Source organism: Pseudopipra pipra, chromosome 9 (genome assembly GCF_036250125.1).
Source record: "Pseudopipra pipra isolate bDixPip1 chromosome 9, bDixPip1.hap1, whole genome shotgun sequence".
In the NCBI taxonomy this organism is placed as follows: domain Eukaryota; kingdom Metazoa; phylum Chordata; class Aves; order Passeriformes; family Pipridae; genus Pseudopipra; species Pseudopipra pipra.
The window spans coordinates 2120889-2141793 of NC_087557.1; the positions used below are offsets into that span (position 1 = coordinate 2120889).

The 20905-nt window shown below is 45.4% G+C and overlaps 1 protein-coding gene across 1 annotated transcript in view; it reads left to right on the forward strand.

Moving 5' to 3' along the window:
* NIBAN1 (niban apoptosis regulator 1) overlaps positions 1-20905 on the forward strand; it is a 58755-nt gene that overhangs the window by 30266 nt on the left and 7584 nt on the right. The window contains exons 5-11 of the mRNA XM_064664048.1: positions 1290-1457; positions 13227-13342; positions 16515-16619; positions 16714-16876; positions 17687-17874; positions 18131-18292; positions 20618-20728. Of these exons, the coding sequence (XP_064520118.1) occupies positions 1290-1457; positions 13227-13342; positions 16515-16619; positions 16714-16876; positions 17687-17874; positions 18131-18292; positions 20618-20728 (1013 nt within the window). The remainder of the gene's footprint in view (positions 1-1289; positions 1458-13226; positions 13343-16514; positions 16620-16713; positions 16877-17686; positions 17875-18130; positions 18293-20617; positions 20729-20905) is intronic.

Consider the following 20905-nt stretch of genomic DNA (forward strand, 5'->3'; position numbering starts at 1 on the left):
GGCTCCCTTTCTTCCCATCATCCCGGCACAAAGCCATGGAAGCTGTGCAGAAGCAGGGCAGGAACCACACCACCATTGTTCCTGGGCTTTGTTAATATTCCTGGTTTATTTGTTTCCATTTTTAGATGCCAGCTGCCTGTGTTGACTCACAGCTGATAATGAGTCCCACAGAGAGGGCAGGAAGGTTGCTGCTGCTGCTGCTGCTGAGTTTGTTGTTTCTGGGATGGGAACTGCTGTGGTCCTGCCTGCCCCCACTGCACAAAGACAGAGAAAATTCAGGCTTTCAGGGAGCAGATCTCATGTGGCAGAGTCAGATTTGGACAATGGAATGCCACGTAATGAAAGGGATGAGGGTACCATGAAGACAAGGATTTATTTTTTAAGTCCTGTCTCATCCTACTTAAAGTTACAACTGTTGGGAGGTGCCCCCTTACACCCTTTCCCAAGGCATGGGGTGGTCAGAGGGGCTTGGGGGTGTCCTCTGTGTGTCATCACAGCAGTTGGGATTGAGCAACATGGAGCATCCTGAGGCTGTTTGTGGGCTTCCCATGGCTCTCCCTTCAAAAAAAGAGGGCCTCAGTTAGACTTTTATGCCCCCTTTCCCTTTCTGTGTGATGCTGAAGACCCTCTGAGGTGACCCTCCTGTGTCTGGGCTCTCAAAGCACAGCAGTGACCCGGGATGGGGTTTGGTCACCCCTAAATGTGTTGTGCAGCAGCTCCTGTGCACAGGGACTCACAGAGACTCAGGGCAGGTGGGAACTGAAGGTACTTGGTGCTTTCTTTGCTTCACCCACAAGGGCTCGAAGGGACAGTTCTTCAGTGCAGGTGTGTTTGGAAACCCTGGAGCCAAGGGAAGCACTGCTGTTCCAACATGGTTTAATGCAGTTTGTTCCTACATGGAAGTCCATATGCTCCTATATGGTCTTTCTGTGGCAGAGACCAGAGCTGGCCACACTGACTTCCTCACTTGCCGTGAAAACTGTTTCCCCAGCAGCTGCAATCCAGTGAAATAATTTCTTTGGAATTTTACCACGACTGTGTAGTTTTTGGCCACCTTGGACACACAGCAAGAGGCTGCCATGTTGCTGTGGTGTAAGGTGGCGAGGTGTTTGGTGCCTGCTGAGTGTGCCCATCCCGGCCATGTCCCCCTGCCCTCCATGTCCAAATGCTTGGATTGGGAAGCAGACTTGATTTTTTCCTGTCTCATGTTTCCCTCTAGCAAAGGTCTAGAGAGGAGCCAACCACCCCGAGAAATGGGCAGCTTTCCAATGGGGTGTGTTTTTGTGCAGGGTCGAGTGAGAAGGAGGTGAGTCCAGCCTTTGTGCAGCTCCCCAAGGAGTTCCCGGTGTTCCTGTGGCAGCCCTTTGCCCGGCACAGCTACTTCTGCTTCCCGGAGCCCGGAGCCCAGAGGGAGTTCAGCGCCGTGCTGGGGGACTGTGTGAGACACTCCAACCACGGTGAGTGCCCCCCGAGGGACGAGTCAGTGTAACCCTGCTTCCTGCTCTGCTGGGAGCACAGCTGGGGGGTTTGGGGTGCAGTGTAGTGAGCTTGGCTAGAGAACATGGGAATTGCTCTCTCTGTCAGTCCATCTAAATCCAGTATGAGGATACAAAATTATAAGAGATGTTTACTAAAAGTGGCACAGGACACCCTCCCTGTGCTTGCTAGCTTGACAAATTCATCCCAGATCCAGAATCATAAATCATAAAATCATAGAATGCCCTGAGTTGGAAGGGACACACAGAGATCATAGAGTCCATCTCATGGCCCTGTACAGGACACCCCAACAATCCCACCATGTGCCATATGGGAGAGCAGGTTGTACAGTGTGGAGGGAGTGTAGTCTCCCAGGACGTTTCTGTGGTGTTGTATCACTTGTGATCCAACGCTTGGCCTTTCTGCAGGTGTTTGATGGCAGCTCAAGCCCCATCCATGGTTAAACCATGGAACTGGTTTGTGAATGGTGTGTAAGACACAGTATGGGTTGTTTGCACAAAGAGAAATTTTAAATCTCACTTTCTGAGTATGTTAGACTAGAGAAATTAAAAAAATACAAACCAAACTTGTGGCTTGCTAGGGTTATAAAAACCTTGCTCCCATGAAATTGGATGAGTTGGATCCTTCAGAAAAAGAAATGCTTTTCAGCTGCCCTGGTTCTCCCACCTGTCTCCAGGCTCCTCCATGCCTTTAGTGTCACTTTTGAGTTCCATCTGCTTTGCTGCCCTTGGTGGGAGATGGGAACACTCAGAAACTTCTCCAGCAATCTCAGCTCCTTGGGCCCGAAGCCTGTGCTTGTAGAGGAATGAGCTGTGAGTGCAGTGTGTGAACAGCCCCTGGTACTTACAGAAGTGGCTCCCAGTGGATGTTTTTTAGCTGTCACTTTAGTGTCCTGGCCATCAGCTTCACCCCATTTCCCTCAGACAGCTGTCTCCCACTGTCCTCCACGGATCCTTCTTGGCTGCCATCTCTTCTCCCTTGTCTCCACTGCCAGAGGCATTCCTGGTCTCCTGCAGGACTCCATTCCCATAATGAAAACACACAGGACTGCGTTTCTGGGTAGTTTCTTAAGATGTGTGTGGTCTCAGGGGTGGTTGGTGGCAGGTGCTTCTTCCCAGGATTCCTGGTCCCCACCCTCACACTCTGTACTCCCCCTCCCCAGCTCCTTTCCAGCCCTGCTGGAGGTGGTGAGACAGTGTGTCCTCCTGGCTCTGGGAGCCTCCCAGAGCAAGCAGCTCCAGATACCATTCCCTGGCTCGATGAACAGAGGCTGGAGGCAGCAGTGTGAAAGGAACAGGCTTTCACTTGGCACCTCCAAGTAGCTTGAGCCTCAGTGAATATTCTCTGTGGAGCTGCTGGAGGAACCCGAGGCCAAAGCCTGGCTCTGTGGCTTTCAGTTCTGGTGAGCCTGGTTTTAGCTGTGGCAGTTGTACAGGATGAAAGTCCTCTGGACTTGGTTCCTCATCAAGGCTTGGTAAAGAGATGGAGACACAATCATTTTCCTGGCACTCCATGACTTGAAGCCTGTTCATTAGGTCTTTGGTTGGGGTTTTTCATTTCTCTCCTGGAGCAAAGTGTAACAGGCTTGACAAAGCTTTTGGCAGCCTGGGTTTTTTCATAAAGTTCAGCACATCACTCTAGGGGCCAATCCTGACTTGGCAAAAGCTGGGTTTAGATGACCTAATAGGTCCTTTCCATCTCCAAAGCCTGCAAGTCTGCACTTTATTATATTTCATATGGCTCAGCTATTGCTCATTTGTGCATCTGTTCCAGGATTTATCCCTCTCAGCTTTTCCTGTGGTCAAGTTTTGATCTGACAGAAGATGCTTAGTGACACCCCAGTGCCTTCCTCAAGGCTCATCCTCTCTGCCTCAGTATTTCCGCCCAAAAGGGTGATTAATAGAAAAAGACAGTCTGGATTAGGACCTACTGTTACACCAGGAAAAGGGTTTTAACAGCTGACAAGGAAACAGGAGCCCATATTTTCTGGATTTCTTGGAGTTATATCATCTCCTGGAGACTTAGGTGCTGCAAGTGGAAAAATGATCACAGACAAGCACCCCAGTAACCTGAACTCTGCCCTGGGAGTGAACTTCTTTTTCCAAGGTCTTCATATTGATTTATATTCATTCTCACATGACTGAAAAACACGACTTTATTAATACTTTTTAAAGGCTTATTTGCAAAGAATTCTGCTGACAAAAAACGGGTGTGTGAATGATCTGACAAAGTTACAGGCACGTGCAGCAGTACTGGGTGTAGTGAGGATTGTGATGTAAACTTTGGCTGTATGTTTTATTTAATAAACTTGAAAAGAAAGCAGAAATGTGAAAAACCCTTCGAGTTCAATTGTGGAATGTGATTTAGTGGGATAAAGAGCACCAGCCAAGGCAGCACTCACCCCACATCTTCTGAAAGAGAGTTCACTTTTGCCAGGGGAGATTTGGCAAGGGCAGGACAAAGACAGATGTAATGTCTGATCAGAAGTTGCCTTTCTGTCCTTGCTGTAATCTGCCCCTCCTGGAAAGGAACGAATCCCCCTGGGCTTTAGGCAGGGCCTTGGAGGAGTTTTGGGGTCCAGTGTGTTTTCCCCCAGGAAGCAGAGTCAGCCCCGCTGTCCCACCCTGCAGAGCTGGAGTGACCCAGCCTGTGGTCCTGCTCTGGGAGCCGCCCTGGCATTCAGCTCTTCCCTCTCTTTGGAGTCCCTCTGGTACAAATAACCAGCCCAGCCTGTATTTCTGGGATTTCTGGTCAGAACAAAAGCCTTTGGATTCATGGAGCACCGCTTGGAAATGGGATTCAGATGTATGGGTGGCACGTTTTCCTGTCATTCCCCTCCCAGTGCTCCTGCTGTGTTTGTTCTTTGTACTCATTGATGGGGGCTTGGCAGTTTGAGGAGACAATGATTTCCTTTATTATTGATCGAATATGTGGATCAAAGGCTTTTAAATCTGTGATTAAGGGCTAATTAATGAAAACACAAGTGCCCAGGGAGCAGCAGAGGAACCCCAACAAACTGATGGGCACCAGGACCTGGCCCGGCTGCCCCGGCACTCAGAGAGGGCTGGGTAGAGGGGAACTGCTTCCAGGGAGCCTGTTCTTCCCAAATGTCCATGGAGGACAGACCTCCATCAGTGTAGGATTTTATGTAATGCTTAGGTTTAAAACTCCTCAGGTTTTTAAAGAGGCTGTGCTTGAGTTGAGGTGGAGTGTGGAGGAAGCTAATTACTCCCAGGTGAGATGTGGTGGCAGCATGGGATTCACTGCTTTGCCTTATCTTCATGATCTCTCCACTTTCATCCACAGCCTGGACTTATTTGGTTGCCTCTTGCTCCCCATTTTCTCAGTGAAACGTTGAAAACTACACTCCTCAAATTTTGGGGGAAATTGGCTCTTGAAATGGCCACCTGACCTGCACTGGGGATGCTCTGGCAGTCCAAAATGGCAATATTGAGGGAAAGGCTTAAAATATTCACAGTGCTCCAATACTCCCCATTCTCCATTATGTTTGTATGCCCTGAAAATCAGACTGAAGTTTCTTCTGAGCCTTTATTTAATTATTTGTTTTTTAGGAAGTCCTCTCGTTTTCTGCATGTGTTTCACTTCATATTTCCTGCTAAAAAGGAAGAGGCCCAACCCCTTGGTGCTGGGATAGAGGGAAGTCTGTGTGATGAGAAGGAAACTACAAGTGGCTTGTTCTGGGAGACCCAGAGTTTCACTTCAGGATTTTATTTTCTTTCATCTGGTTTGATTTCACATCCGTTATCTTGAGAATCACCCTCCTGACACAGGAAGCTGAGGGACTTTCAAAAACCATATCCTGTCATCTCCAATTTCAACAGGAACTACACCAAAAATTGTTTTGAGCAATAAATACATGAAATAAGTACAAGGAAAAAAATACATGAGGCAAGAGACAAAGACAAAATGTAGTTTTAAGCTCAGGAGGGGCTTGGCTACATCAAGACAACTGGGACAGGGTCAGATTTTTTTCTCCATCTCTGACTTTTAGGGTTGTCATTCTCTGTGTCCACATTTTTAACTCTAAATTTATCTGATAGTCGTTTTTCTCATAGTTATTTCTAACTTTCCTATGGTACATGTTTATAGTACATGTAGGACTTACCAGCTCTTGGACTGTAGTTCAGAATAATTGCTGAAGTGTTGGTAAAGGTTGAGAAGCTGCCATGAAATAGTTAAGAGAAGGATATGTATGTCTGTATATTAATCTACATCTGTGTCTCCATATAAGAGCAGAGCAGCTGTCTCGAGTCCAAACAGCACTTTGGAAGGATTTCTGAGCCTTCATGCCACAAACAGGGTGGCTTTGCTTCTCCAGAGGGGGCAGCTGAAGGGAAGGATTTCCTTGTTGCCTGCTTCTGATGGATGTGGAAGGAGCAATTAAAGTAGAACTGAGGAGGAAATTGCTTTTGATGACATTAAAGAAAAACGCCCCCATGCACTGGGATGAAAGTGAGGCCTTTTGGAAGGATTGTGTGGTAATTTGGGGTGGGAAAAGGTACAAATGAAGACAGTATTTAGTCCTTCATCTACCAGGATTTGGCTCCTCTCACAGCAGCTGCTGCACTTTGATTAATTAAATTGCTTTGTGTTTCATAAGGTCAGAACTCCTGTGATCCCCATGAGACCATGGCTGCTCTTTCCCCAGACATGTTTGAGGCACAGCTGCCCTGCCCTGATGTGTGAAGTTCCAGAGCAATATTAATGCTGTCATAACATTCAGAACCATTTCACTATAAATATCTTTGATGAGGCTTGTGGGGAGCTGCTAAACTCATGACATTTTTTAGGACACAATATGAAATTTTTTTGTATAAGAGAGAATATTTTGCTTCAAATAAGACTATTTTTCCTCTTTCTGGGATGTTGTTGCTCTACAGCATCAGTTCCTTCAGTCCTTGCTGTTCCAGCCAGCCTGCTTGCCTACACTGTGGGGAGGATTTTCAGTCTGGAGGAGTGACGTTCATCCTGAAACACCCAAGATGGTGAATGTGCTAAAATCATAATTGCCATTACAGTCTTCCTGCCTCTCTCACCTCGGGCTGATTCTCTTTTTCTGACGTGTTATCGAGCGTGGGGTGGTGCAGAAGAGCCACTGCCCTGTGCCCCTCACCTGATGTGTGTTAGGGGCTGTGAGGCCACCCATTTGTGCAGGTGTGAGGTGGTGCTCAGGCTCCAGCTTCAAAGTTCAGCAGGGAAATCACAGAATCACAGGATCCTGGAATGGTTTGGGTTGGAAGGGACCTTAAATCCCATCTTATTCCACCTCCTGCCATGGGCAGGGACACCTTCCACTAGCCCAGGTTGCTCCAAGCCCCGTCCAACCTGGCCTTGAACACTTCCAGGGATCCAGGGGCAGCCACAGCTTCTCTGGGCAACCTGTGCCAGGGCCTCCCCACACTCACAGGGAAGGATTTCTTCCCAATATCCCATCTAAATCTACCCTCCTTCAGCTCGAAGCCATTGCCCCTTGTGCTGCCTCTCCAGGCCCTTGTCCAAAGTGCCTCTCCAGCTCTCCTGTAGCTCCTTCAGGTACTGAGAGGCTGCAGTAAAGTCACCCCAGAGCCTTCTCTTCTCCAGATTCCCACCTGCTCCAGGAATACAGTAGCTGATTTGGAAAGTGCTTGGAAATTATCAGAGATAAGTGATAATGTGGTTCTTTAGGTGTGTTTTTGCAGTGTTCATTCATGTTTTAGGTGATGGAACACAGAGCTGCTGGTGCCATCAGAGGCAGGTTCCCTGTGACCTGTCTGGTGCTGCTTTGAACAGCTTTTACAGGGGCACTGTGTGATGCCAGTCAAACAGTTAACCCTGCTCAGTGCTGGTTTGGTGGTCTCAGAGGGAACTTGTGCTGCCAAACTGTGTTTGCAATAAATACAGCATGTTATTGCAGGGTTGTATCCCCTTTGGAAGTGACCTCCTGCAGCTTCTGTTGGTGGTTGCAGCCTCACACCGTGGGTCTGTGAAGGATGGGGCAGCTCAGTGCTCTCAGAGATCATCAGAGCTGGGAGGCTGCTGCCTCTCTGGCCCAGGGCATTCTCTGCATTTCACTTTGTTCTCACTTTGGGCACTGCCATGCCAGGATTGTTTTGTTACAGGAAATGGGGTGTCCCTTCATTCAGAGCATCATTTCCAGCGGTGCTGGAACTGTTTTACAAGCCCTGGGCAACCTGTCTTTTCCTGAGGTCTCCTCATCTCCCCAGGTTCAAGCAGGTGGATTCTCTCCTTTTTTTACCTGACATCTCTGTTGGGTTGGGACCATTTGCTTATTTTTGGAGGCAGATATTCCCACAGTTTTATTTTGTTGGAGTTGATGGCCATGGCCTTTTTACGGCTGCCTGTGATACCTGACAGCTCTGAAAATGTGCTGGGTGCTCACGTGAGCCCTTAGGAAGGGAAATCATTTTTCATCATGCTCATTGTTTTATTAATTGGGCAGTCCTCAGCTGTGGTGTTGGGAGGTTGGCAGAGTGATTCCTTAACTGCAGGAACGTCTCTTATTCCCCGATGCTCTCCAGCTGCCTTCACCCCAAAGCCTTTGGTGGCTGGCAGTGTGTAAGCACTACCTTTGAAGTACCAGTACAAGAGATGGCAGTGTCCTGTCTGTTTAGTTGGTTTGGGGGCGTGTATTTTCTTTTTTACCAGCTTTTGTTTGCAAAGAACTGAATTAAAGAAAAAAATCAGTTGAAATGAATTTTTTTTTATTTGAAGAGCTTGTGTAATGGAAAGCAGGGGAAAAGCATAAATTTAAATATATTTGGAAGAAACAGATGCCAAGGTGAGAGGGGGGTGACTTGGAAGGATGAGAAAATGGGAAAAAACATAATTTGCATTTCTTAGCATGAAATCTGTTCTGTTGAGGAAATAATAAGGGGTGGAAGCACTGTCTTTTGAGACTGGTCATAAAATTCCAAGTATTTTTTATCCACCTCCTACTGTGTATTTGTAGCATCACAAGAAGGAAGGCCCTTCACCAATACCTGCACAGAGATTTTTCTTGTCCCAGGAAAATGCTCTATGAGGTGACCAACAAGAAAGAGTTGTTACAAGAGGTGTTTTGGCACTGCCTTCACCTGAGCCAGCTCTCCACCAAATATTTGAAGAAGCAAGGAAAAGCATAAACTGAAATGCAGTTTCTATTCATTTATCATGTTCCAAAAATTAATAGTAAGTGACATTCTGCTGTGAAACAGCACCAAACTCGACTCCTTGGTCACCTTCATCTCCTCACAGGGACTGTCCTCCTGCCTTCCTCATTCTTCAGCCAAAGCCAGCCTTTGGTTTTGATGGTTTGAGGGGATATTCCTGTGCCCTGCTGTCTTGTAGGAGGGAATTAAAGCATCATGGGCTCTTCGTATGGGGTTGTGAGTGACTTGTCTGGGAAGAGACATTTGAGCAGAGCTGGGAGGCAGAGGCAGGCGAGGCCTGCGGGCCTGGACACAATCAGCTCCTGTAAAAACAGCTCTGGTTGGAGGCCAGAGTGCTTCCATAGCAATTAGTGACCTGCAGGAAGGATTCAGGGGCTGCCTGGAACATGATATTCGCTGTCACCCAACTGCAGATGGGAGTGCTGCAGGGAGCAGATGAAGCCAGGGTGGATTCCTTCCGAGCTCTGGTGCTCAGTGATGGGGGTTGTGTCAGTCAGCATTTCTGGAAGTCAAACCCATGCTCTGTGAGCTCAGACTCCTGGATTCTGGTTTGACACTTGTTCATCTGTGCCTTTGGGCCTCAGCTTTTTGTGAAATGTCAGCCAAAAAGCTGAGATTACTCTCCATGGTGTAGCTCACTTTGGTGAAGCACTTTATCCATAGTCAATATACCCCTGCACTGTTATTAACAATAAAAGTAATGAATTTATCGCAAGAAAAGCCCACGTGGGAGGAAGACATTTACTGGATTGCAATAGGGGCACTCTGTTTTTGTCGTTCCTGATGTCTGATGACCATTTTAGCCTCTTTCATGCTGCAGTAATGAGTTTGAATGGAATCCTAAAAGCATTAAGGTTGTGAAAGCCCTCCAAGATCATCAAATCCCACCATGAACCCAGCACTGCCAAGGCCACCACTAAACCATGTCCCCAAGTGCCATTAATAACAATTATTGTTCAGAGGGACACAGAGTTTAAACTGGATATTGAAATAATCACTTTTTAACAGCTATTTAAATGTTATAATGGCTTCTTCCTTTGACTGGAATTAAGAAAAATCATCCTCTAAGTGATCAGACATCATCAACAGCAGCCCTCTGCAGCAGTGTGCAGTATACACAGATCCACAATTTGAACTGGAATGTTCATGTTTCAAGTTATGTGGATTTGCTGGAAGTCCAGTTTTAGCCAGAGGCAGCTGCAGCACTCATCCTTCCTGGTAACAGGGCCTATTTGTAGGAGTTTTTGCATGGAGCTCCTCAGTGTTTTGACTGAGGTAAAGTCATGGTGCTTCCAGATGTGCTTCCATCTTTTCAATAGGGGCTTTAAAGCAGTTACTCTGTTGTGTTTAGGAAAGGAATCTATGGGTAGCCATATCTTACCTGGTGTTAAAATTGGGCTCCACATTTTGGTATGTCGAGTGTCTAGGTGGGTTTTCTTATTTTAAAATTAAACAGAATTTTGTTTTAATCTCCACAAATAAGTGGATGTTACATTCATTAGGAGCTGGAAAAGGCACTTGGGTGATTTTCCAAGAGTAGAGCAGCCTGGATTAAGCACACAGCATCAGTCTGGGTACCTGTAAAGCCTCACCAGCCTTTTGCCAGAGGACATTCAGTAAACTTCATGGATTTGGGTGGGATTTGGGTAAGGAAGACCTACAACCACCACAGCACCAAGCTCCCCTAACATGCTGCACTCCCTCCAAACAGCAGGACAGATGGATCACTCCTGAGAGGTGCCACATGTTTTGGAGGGAAGCCCCTGTGAGGGCATTCAGGAGAGGGGAGCACGTGTCGTCCTTTCTCCTGGAGAACAGTCGTTCCTGATACCGCTGGGCTTTACCACCTGCCCCCTTTGCAGCTGCAGCATGTGCTTCCCTCTCCCACGCCCCATCCTCTGTCTGTCACGCAGGCAGGGCTGCCCCAACAGCTTATTCCTTGTTTTCCTGCCTTTGCTGCGCCTGCCAGGGCAGCTGCCGTCCTGCAGCCCCTTCCTGAAGTGCTGGATGTGCTGCACAGAAGGCCTGGCTCTTCCCTGCTGGAGTGGTGGAGGATGTGCAGCACAGCTCCTTTCAGCTGGGGTACAATTCCCTTTTCTTGAGCCCCATCCCATGAATGTGCCTCTGTCTCGTGTGCCTCACCAGCAGCTTCTGCACAGCCCCACTCCGGCTGGCTCTGGTTTTTCAGTGCCTTATCCCTGATGCAATCTTTTCCTCCTATGGAAAGTGAGAATGAAATTGCCTAAATTAAGCAGTAGCCTTGAAGGATAAAGCTTCCTTTCTACTTTTAACTGGTTTTGTAACAAGCCTGCCATAATTGTGTTTGTCTCCTGTGTTTACTGGCATAGGAAAGAATGCGTGATTGGGATTTTATGGCACTTACAGCTTGATGTTTTTCCCATGAACTATTCAAATGAATCACTCTTGGATTTTTAGCACCTTCTTCCCACTGCTCTATGGGTTTGGGGGCAGTCAGAATGGAGAGGAAATACTCCCTTGAGCATGGAGTTTAAAACTTCATGATGTTAGAGGGCAGATTCTTGTCAGCACTGGCGCATCCCCATCTCAGCAGGTCCAAGATCCAGCCCTTTGGGTTAGGAGGGAGCACAGCTGTGAAGAAAGAAAACATGAGTCATGACCAGAGGGCTGTGGGAGCTGCAGTTCCCCCTTCCTCCAGCCCAGCCCTCTGCTCCTCAGAATATTCAGAGTTCAACTTGGGAGGACAAAAGCTTTCAGGTGCAATGCTCCACCTGTTTCTCAGGTGGAATACTCCATGCTTTCATTAAAGCTGTGGTCAGAGGATGTTCTCTTGGCAGTGAACAGCCTGACTTACAACTAATACTGATATTTGAGCATCCTGATTTTGACTTGGTATGAAAAATGGTATAAATTGTGGACGTGACAGTGAAGCAGGGTTGGGATTTCACTTGGCTGATTTTTTCTGGTTCGGTCATCGTATGAGCTTGGAGAATTTGTGTGATCTCTTTGGATCTCCAAATATCTGCAAATCAAGAGCAGTATCTCGAGAGTGACACTGGGAGGGTTCAGTGGCCCCAGTGTGTATAATAAACCTTCCTGCAGTCATTGCAGCCAGGAGAAACTCTGAAAGGCCAAATTCTGGCATTTGGGCTCTCAGCAGATCTGAGGCCTCATTGCCCCATGCACATAAAATCTCTACAGGGCTGTTTTCAAGCAGTCATTTTCAAGCTTCAATGGTGAAGCCCTGATGAAATTAATTGTAGGTTTCTGTAGCTGTTGTTTTTGTAGAAGCACATGGAGGAGACATTTCAGGCATTACTGTAGTGTTAATCCTCCATGCTTCCCGTAATTTGTATAATCCCTGTATTGCCCTTGGCACTTATGCAAACCTCCTGTAAAGCTGCTCTCTCTTTAGAAGCTCCACGAGCAAGCCAAAATAAAGTGTGTTGGTTGACAAGCAAGGCTTGAGGACTTAATCCTCGACTCTTCACATCACAAATGTTTATATGTATTAGGAACTTTTAAAGCAGCATAATTACCTTTGAGAGAATCAACATTCTTGTTCTTCCCTCCTTTCTTCCTAACACTGCAGGACTTCAGGGGATCAAGGCTGCAGTAGAAAACCTTGGAGAGGGGCAATAAACCCTTGTGGCTTTGTTTTTCTTTAAGATAATACTCCTGGAGCTGTTTCATAGTGAAGACACAGCACTTCAAGCCCTGAAGTCTTTAGGGGGTGGTTTCTAACCCAGGTTTGTCAAGCAGCCACATTGTTCCAGGGAGCTTTTCCACATTTTGAGGCAGAGTGACTCATTTGTCCAACAGGGTGTCCCCAAGCTACCACTTTGTTTTGGGAAGTGCCACCATCCAGCAGCAGTGGCCTTGGACAGTAACCAGCTACTCCAGAGCTGTGGGTAAACATTCCTGAAACATTTAGGGAAAGCAGCACGATGCTGCCAGAAGTTTTTGTGCTAATTGGTGTGAGCACGGTGCTTACCTTGTCTAGGTCTGTTTTGTTGGACATCCATGAAAAATCATCTCAATCATCAGTTTCCTTATAAAACAAAGGAACTAAAATATATTAGGGAGTGTTAACTCAGGCTTTAGTAAGTTATCAAGGCACACAACATGCCACAATAAGCTGACTATCATTATGTTAAAGAGGGAGAAATCCCAACTTTTGGCCCTGCTACATGATGTCATAGTCTTCCTGTGTGCCATCCTACACTGTTCACAGGTATCAGTGTAGGGGAGGAGCTTTCATAGGTTAATGCTGCCTTATCAAAGTCTACATGGACAAGGTCTGATGCCATAAAACTCTTCCCTCCTCTTCCTCCATTTGCTGGTGTTGGTTTAACTTCCCAGCTTGGATGGGATGGCCTGTGATAGTTCATTTGTGCAATAGGATAGTTCAACATCTTAATGAAAGCTCAAGGTCTTCAGGCACTCAGGCTTAGGAAACGATTTAAAAACATTGCTGCTGGATGCATGTGGAATGGGAAAATGGATCAGCAAAGGAGGGTGGTTGTTTTTTAAGGGTTATTTATGGGCAAATCCTTTTGTGTCCCTCTTTGTTTTCCCTAGATTTCCTCAAGCAGACCACGTATGAAGTCGAGGCGTTCCTAGAAGCCATTCAGTTCTTCCGGCAGGAGAAAGGCCACTATGGGACGTGGGAAATGATAACTGGCAATGAAAAAGAGGTAAAAGAATATATTCCTGGGGGTTTTTTGCCTTTGAATATGGCAGCTCTGAGCACAGTGAAGATTGTAAAGCCCCTTGGGAAAAAATGGCATTTTTAAAAAGAAAACTCAGTCGGTAGAAATACCTGAGATTTTAAGATACTTCTAACTCATATGTAAGTGATAATTCTTTTCTAATAAGAACTTCTGAAACAGAGTCTTGCATAGTAACAGTCACACTTAAACACCAAAAATGTGTGTACTTCAGTTCTGCAGAAATGGTCTGTGTCCATATTTGGGCACCTGAGTGTGTTGCTTTGAAGCACTGACAGTATCTGAGGTAACTCCACCGATCCCTCTGGCATCACTCCATGCCTCTTTTAGGGCAATTGAGATATTTGGGCCCTGATTTATAATTCTTTTTCCAAAGCACTGAGCACTCAGCAGCAACTGTTTACTTCAGTAACAGCTGCTGGGTGTTTTCCTTGATGAAATCAGGCTTCCCTTTGGGAGAGTGGAAAAAAACCCGAAGAGAGTGTTTTGTTTTAAGAAACCAGATTATTCTTTTAGGGGCAGCCTACCTCTGAAATGCTGAAAAGGGTGTAAACCAGAGAAAATTCTACAAACAGTGTCCTTCCCAGTGCCATCATGTCAGGGACTGACGTTTCATGCTAGCGTCTCATAATAAATTCCTCACTACAAGTTGTTCCATCCTTCCTGTGGAGGGAGTGAGAGTTTTCTCTTCTCCCCTCCTTCCTCCAGTTATGGAGCTATTATAGTGCTAGTTTCATTTCATGTTTTATTTTTGCTTTTGCTTGCCAACAACTTACTCATAACCCATATACCTCCAGAGAGCTGTAATCAGAAGACATCCAGCCTAGTTCCACTATTATCTCCCTGGTAATAACTCATTCTGTAAGTGTAGTGTGTTCTCATGCCTGCTTGGACCAAACACGCTAATTATTTTAGGCAAATATCCAACCTAAGTGAGTGGTTTGGAACACAGCAGGCTGCAATTTGTTGCTGTAAAAATCCCTGCAGAATGCCAATAAATATATTTGCTGAATGTGAAGTGCTGCTGTGGCATAATCTGTAAGTACTTCAGTAAATGAAGCTATGGCAATAGTGCATTGCCTATTGTAGGTATAGCAGAGGGATATCAGAGTCCACTGTGTGTTATATTTCTGTAGGGGCTATTCATGCTTTGTGTTGCACTGGCACACAGTCAGAGCCCATCCTTTTGCTGTCTGAGTTCCTGCCATTCCCCCGTGCTGGTGTTGGTGCCTCAAACCCACTCCAGTAGCTGTAAAACACGAGGTTCAGCGTCAGGAAGCTCTGACATGAGTGAAGGAGCAGTGATAGGATGAAAAGGGAAAGCTGGGAGGGTGTCTCTGCACTCTGTATTGGCTCAGCCAGCAGCTGGGAGCATCAGGGCCGTGATCCTGAATGTGGCCCGTGCTGGGCTGTTGTTGAAGCAAGGAGAGCTGGGTTCAAATGTTCATCACTGAGCACAAACCCTGCTCAGGCTCCACTGGAGAGCTAGGAGGGCTGTGTACTCTCTCTGTGAGACTCCTCTGAAACTGGTGAGAAAGAATCACGGAATCACAGAATGGTTTGGGTTGGAAAGGGCCTTATAGCCCATCTCAACCCCTGCCTTCCACTAGCCCAAGTTGCTCCAAGCCCCGTCCAACCCGGCCTTGGACACTTCCAGGGATGGGGCAGCCACAGCTTCTCTGGGCACATCCTTTACCCAGAGTAAGTGAGAAATGGACCCCACCTTCAGATGCATTCTGTTGGCCTTTTCCTGGGCTTGCTCTGTCTCTCTGTGATTTGTTCCATCCCAGATGTTGCCTTTGCTGAACTTCGTGAGGTTTTTGTCCGCCCGTTTCTTCAGCCCATCGAGGTCCCTCTGAATAGCAGCCTTGCTTGCCAGCCTGTGGACTACTCCCCAGATTGGTATCATTTGTATTCCCAGTCTGATGTCTTTCCTTTCTGACTGGAACCATCTGCCAGACCGGACTGCCAGTTAGATGCTGGGATCAGAGGGGGTGATGGGTCTCTTCTGCAACCACTGAATCCAAAGTGAAAATGTGCTTGAGGGATAAAAGTGCTCAGTGTCAGTTTAGAAAATCAAAGAACGGGGCAGTGATACCTTTTCCTCAGTTTTCCTACATTCCATCATGAACTCTTGGTGTGTAGAAGTCCCTTGGACTCTTTTCCTCCTCCTGCCTTTCTGCTGTGGTGCACCTTTGTCACCAATACCTTCTTAGGTTATAGATTTCATATGGGTTTCGTTCAAAAATCTGGAGGTGTTGGGAGGAGATTTGAATGTATATGAATTCTACAGTGTGAAAGTTTGACTGGTTTTAGACCAGTATAGTTGTCTTTTAGTGACAAAAGAAGTTGCTTGGAAAATCTTTCACAAACTCCAAGAGCTATTTATTTCATCCCTTTTGCCTCAGGATTAGGTTGGAACTAATGAATCTTTTGGATCATGTTACACATTTTTTGAAAACAAAAGTTAATTAAAAAAATCATGTGGAGTAGAATAATTTGATTCACAGATTACCCACATTACTGGGTTCCACTTCTGTCCTCTGTCCTGTTTTTCTTGTGATCTCCTGCTTTTCTTGTTTAAGCTGGGCAGTTGGTGCTCACCCAGAAAAGTGCTGGAGATTCAAATTGGTTCAGTCATATCTTCCTTTTTTTGGCCAGTGATCTTCCTGTCAGAAATATTCTTTGTCTGATGACTCCTCAGCACAATTTCTCTCCCATGATATCTCCTCTGGGAGGGTGGGAGCATCCCAGAGCGAGGTCAGTTTGGGGGAGCAGTAGTCAGCAAACCATCTTTTCAGTGTTTTTGATCAGATTTCTCCCTTGAAATGAATCATTTTAGCTCCATTGATTTGCACATGGCAATTCCATAGTAGCATGCTGTGAACTCTAGCAGGCATCCTGGTTCATCTGCTGTCAGTCCTTGCCTGGTATCTTCAAGTCTTACAGTGAAAATTGCTTTGGATGAAATGCATGGAGCTCCCCTCAGGCTTTCCTAGTGTTTTAAATCCAGTCCTCCTGGTAGCCTGGGACAGCTCAGCCCCTGGATATTTGAGGTTGCCTGTGCACATCACTGTGATGCAGGTGCTCAGTTTTCCAGTGGAGAGCAGTGTGTGAACACATCATTCTGACCTTACAGATCCTGAGCAACCTTGTGATGGAGGAACTCCTGCCTAACCTTCAGACAATGATCCTGCCTAAAATGAAGGGGAAGAGGAATGATAGGAAGCGGGCCTGGTTTGGTGTAAGTACTGAGACTTGCAGAGTAGCTGTTTCTCACAGCAGCTCCCTGTGGGTGCTGATTCTGATCTCTGCTTCTTAATTTAATTTGGGTTTAGATCGTAGAAGAAACTTATGGCTTAGTCCAGCAGCAAGTGGCAGAAGGATTAAGTACCTTGAAAGAAGAATGCAGAGACTTTGCAAAAACTCTTGAAGGAACCATTCGTTCAGACATGGATCAGATTCTGAACTCCAAGAACTTCTTAGCTGGAAAAATCAAAGGTCAGTGGAGGAACAGCTGTGCTTTGGAGCAATTTTTTAAAGTTTCCCATTGTGTTGAATGACCAGATGTCATTGTTTTGAAATCCTCGTGTGTTTTGAAAAATCCAGCTGGAGACACCAATTTTCAGCCAACAAATGCTTTGAGCCTGCACTGCCTCTGCTGGGAGCTGACACCTGTGGCTGCTGTGTCTGTGAAAACACCAGGTCCTGTCAGGCTGGAGCTGACAGGTTTTGAGTAGCCTGATCAGAGTTGTTCATTCTGCTTTCGTTTTGACTTGCACAGCCTTAGGTAGTGAAGATACAGGTCACATGAGCATAATTAAAAGAGGAGTGGTTTTGACCTGATTTCTAGGAATGCACCACAAAGCCAGGTTCTGGTTATGTGACAAATTCATAGGCTACCAAAGAGCTCTTAAACCCAAGGGCTTCCTAGGTGGTTTTAAACTAATGTCAGGTAATCATAATTTTGCTGTGAATATACAAGTGAGTTTACAAAGCAGAGAAAACATTATTGGTGTTGCTTAAGCTGGCAAATAAATAAATAAATTCCTGGTAATTGATACCTAGAGCTGCCCTTTCCTCTGCTCTCACAGTGCCCCCAGCAGCCGCTGTTTAGGTGAGGCATGAGAAGAGAGGTTTCTTTGTCACTCATAAAACTGTGAGCTCTCCTTTCATCACCCGCAGCATCTTTGTGGGGGTGTAACTCCAGGAAAAGCTACGGAACCATAGAATTCCTTGTGAAGTAGATCAGTTCCCATTACTTCGTTGCTGTATCTCTAAATGCAACCCTTATGCTGTGTGACCCTCCAGCCACTGTCTCTGAGCCTGCCCAGAAGTGCTGCACAGAGAACATCCAGCCGTTCCTCACCTCCATACTCGAGGAGCTCATGGGCCCCGTGAGTTCGGGATTCACGGAAGTCCGCTTGCTTTTTGATAAAGAAGTTAATGACATCATCCAGGACTTCCAGAAGACCAATGACATGACAAAGCTAAAGGAGGTAAGACAAAATATATTTGGAGCCTTTATATTAGAGCAAGGACCTCCTGGTTAGAACTTGGCTGAGAGCAGGATTTGCTTTCCCGGGTGGAAGTAAGTTAATGCTTGGGTTTGTCATTTAGAAAGTCAAGTGGTATTTGTGCAACTAGAAGGTAGATTCCAGAATTTGGTTTAAGGCCAAATTGTTACATTCTCTGTTAAAAATTCACCTCTGGTTGCTTTCCCTGGAAACCTGTTCTTCCTGCACTGGAATGCAGAATGTGGATCAGCTTATGAACCTGCCCTTCAACTCCGTGAAGATGGAGCCCTGCTATGTGAAGGTGAACCTCCTCCAGGAGCTCCTGCAGGACCTCAAGAGTCGCTTCAAGGTCTATCACATTGATTTTGTGATTCAGAGGACACAGAACTTCATGCAAGAGGTACTGTAAGATCCAGCTTTTCCTCCTGGGAGAACAGATTAGGATTGTCCTGCTAGTCTGCTTGGAAGTGATCTTGATAAAAGCTGTGCTCGAGTCCCAGAGACTCAGTCAAAGCAGAGAGAACAAAACCTGAGGAGATCACCTGGGTGCTGCTTGGGGTTTGTATTTGGGAGGCTGTGTGTCTGTGAGTCGTTCAGCAAGGCACAAAAATTTTGGATGGATAATCTCTTCTCTGAACCTTCATGGTCTGAATTCCCAGTGTCTCAGCACCCAGCGAAGTTGTGCTTGTAACCAATGGGGTGGCTAAAATCTACCTGATTCCCATACCCAAGAGGAAAGGATTTTTCAGGAAGTGTCTTAAATATATTTTACCAAAATGGAATGTCTCCTTTTTGGTAGTTTATTTTCTCATTTATATTAAAGAAAGGCATTTTAATGTTAGAAACTGGTAATTACTTGGAGACAGATGATGTCTAAGGATGTAGGTGCTTTATCCAGCTTCAGTTTTCAGGGGATTGGGGGAAGTGCTGACATCATTTCAGGTGAAAAATGAACTCCACCTCTTTGTCCCCTCTTGTGTGTATTGGTATAGGCTGTAATTAGGCCTGGCTTTCATTCCTTCTGGATGCCTGGCCAGAAGTCTCTTAGGAGCTGGCCAGCAGACTTATTTCACTTGCCAGATCACAAGGCACACTTGCCCTTGTAGCTCTAAATTGAATCCTGTGATTTTAATCTGTGGTTGGGAAACAAAATAATCTAGTCAGGAATCTTGTGAAGTGGAGCTGGTCCAGATCTATGGAGTGGGAGTTATGAATATGGAAAACGAGTGTCTAGCACAGTGCAGGGACAGGGTTTTCCTAAAAGCAGCGTTTCTATGTACAGCCATGACCAGCAGCCAAAGAATTATTCAAAAATCAAATTCTGATCTCATGTCTGGGTCTTTCAGGGAGACCATTCAAAAAAGCTGCCAAATAAAGTGTCTTTCAGTAAGTGAAGACCATGAGTCAAGAGAAAGAATTAGACAGAAAATAAATCCCATAAAACCAAGAAGTGTTTTTTTTTTTCTAAACAGTGCATGAGTCAAAATAACAAGAAATGAGTTCAATTATAGCACGAGTTGTTCTAAAAATGCTGTTATTGCATCTCTCTCTTTAAAAGTCTGGTGTTTTCCTCATAAAAATAGTGAGTAGTTTCCCTTTGTGTCCATGGACAGTTCTTTTATTGAGTAAAATCAGACATGCCTGTGTTCGTGTTGTCTTAATTAAAAGGAGCATTTGGCTTAGCCCTGACTCGGGCAGAGGTGGAGCAGCATTCCTTGCCTTGGGAACTTGGCATCCTCTAGTGGCCAGTTCTAGGAAATTTGGGAGCACAGTGCTCAACTGGCATGAATGGACAGCCCCGTGGGCATCTCCAATCAGAACATATTAAAATTTGAATGGAAACAGCTAAAAAAAGGCAAAACCTCATTAAATAGACACAATTAACACCTGCAGGGCTGTTTGTCTGAAAGATATTTTCAGAGCAGGGGTTTAATGTTTCTAATGAATCTTTGGATAACCTGAAAATATGGTAAATACCAGCTCAACATAATTCTGTGAGAAATTATTGCACTCTGTGATTTTTGCTGATTATGATTGGTATTATAAGGGTAGCTAATTATTAATTACCTTAAAAATATCTGCCGTATTATTATTATTTATTAATGATTAATGGTAGAAGTCAATGGGAGTCTTCTTATTAGGGATAGTAAGTTTTGTCTGTGGTCTTTATATATAGATAATCAATTCTACTTTTTGGTTTTGTCACCATCACTTTGGGTGGTGACATGAGATCAAATCTATGCAAGAAAGCTGTGACAGCATGACAGTAATACCAAGGCTTAATTTTCTTTATTTATTGCAGCATTTTCAGTGCATGTTGCCCTTCAGAGAACTGAAATGCAGCAGAAAATTTTTGGACAATATAAATTAATCCACTCTGAGTATGTTTGCTGATAGAACTGTTCAGTTACATGAGCAGACTTGTAGTATTGACCTGCTGTAAACTCCAGATAGACATTGAGGGAGTTACATTTTTGTATTCTCTTGCATTAGATAATCTTCTTTTTGATTTCCCATTCCAAAACTGAGTGTTGCAATCTAAACGAGGCTCTTCTACCCCTTCCACAGTCATTTAAAGTACCTGGAATATTTATCGATCTTAGGCCCTTTATTCTTTCTCTGTTTCACCTTTTCAAAAACACAAATTAACAGTTACATTTATCATGTTTGCATGAATTTTATGTTACCGGTCTTATTAACAGATCTTTGAAATGGTTCTTTTCAGCTGATGGAAAATGCAGTTTATACTTTTGAGCAGCTCTTCTCTCCAAGTCACCAGGCAGACTCGGCCAAAGTGGCAACAACCATTGAAAAAGTCAAGCTGAGGGTGCTGAAGGTAAACTTTGTGTAGCACTTCTGGACAGGAAGTCCTTGGGTTCTGCCTTTTTAGGAAAAGGGAATATATTTTATATGAATTTATCTCTGTATTTGAAAGGAGATATCTCCTACCAGCCAGCTGGAAATACTAATTCAGTGGCATGTAGCAAACTGCTCCTTTGAAAGGTAAAACCTG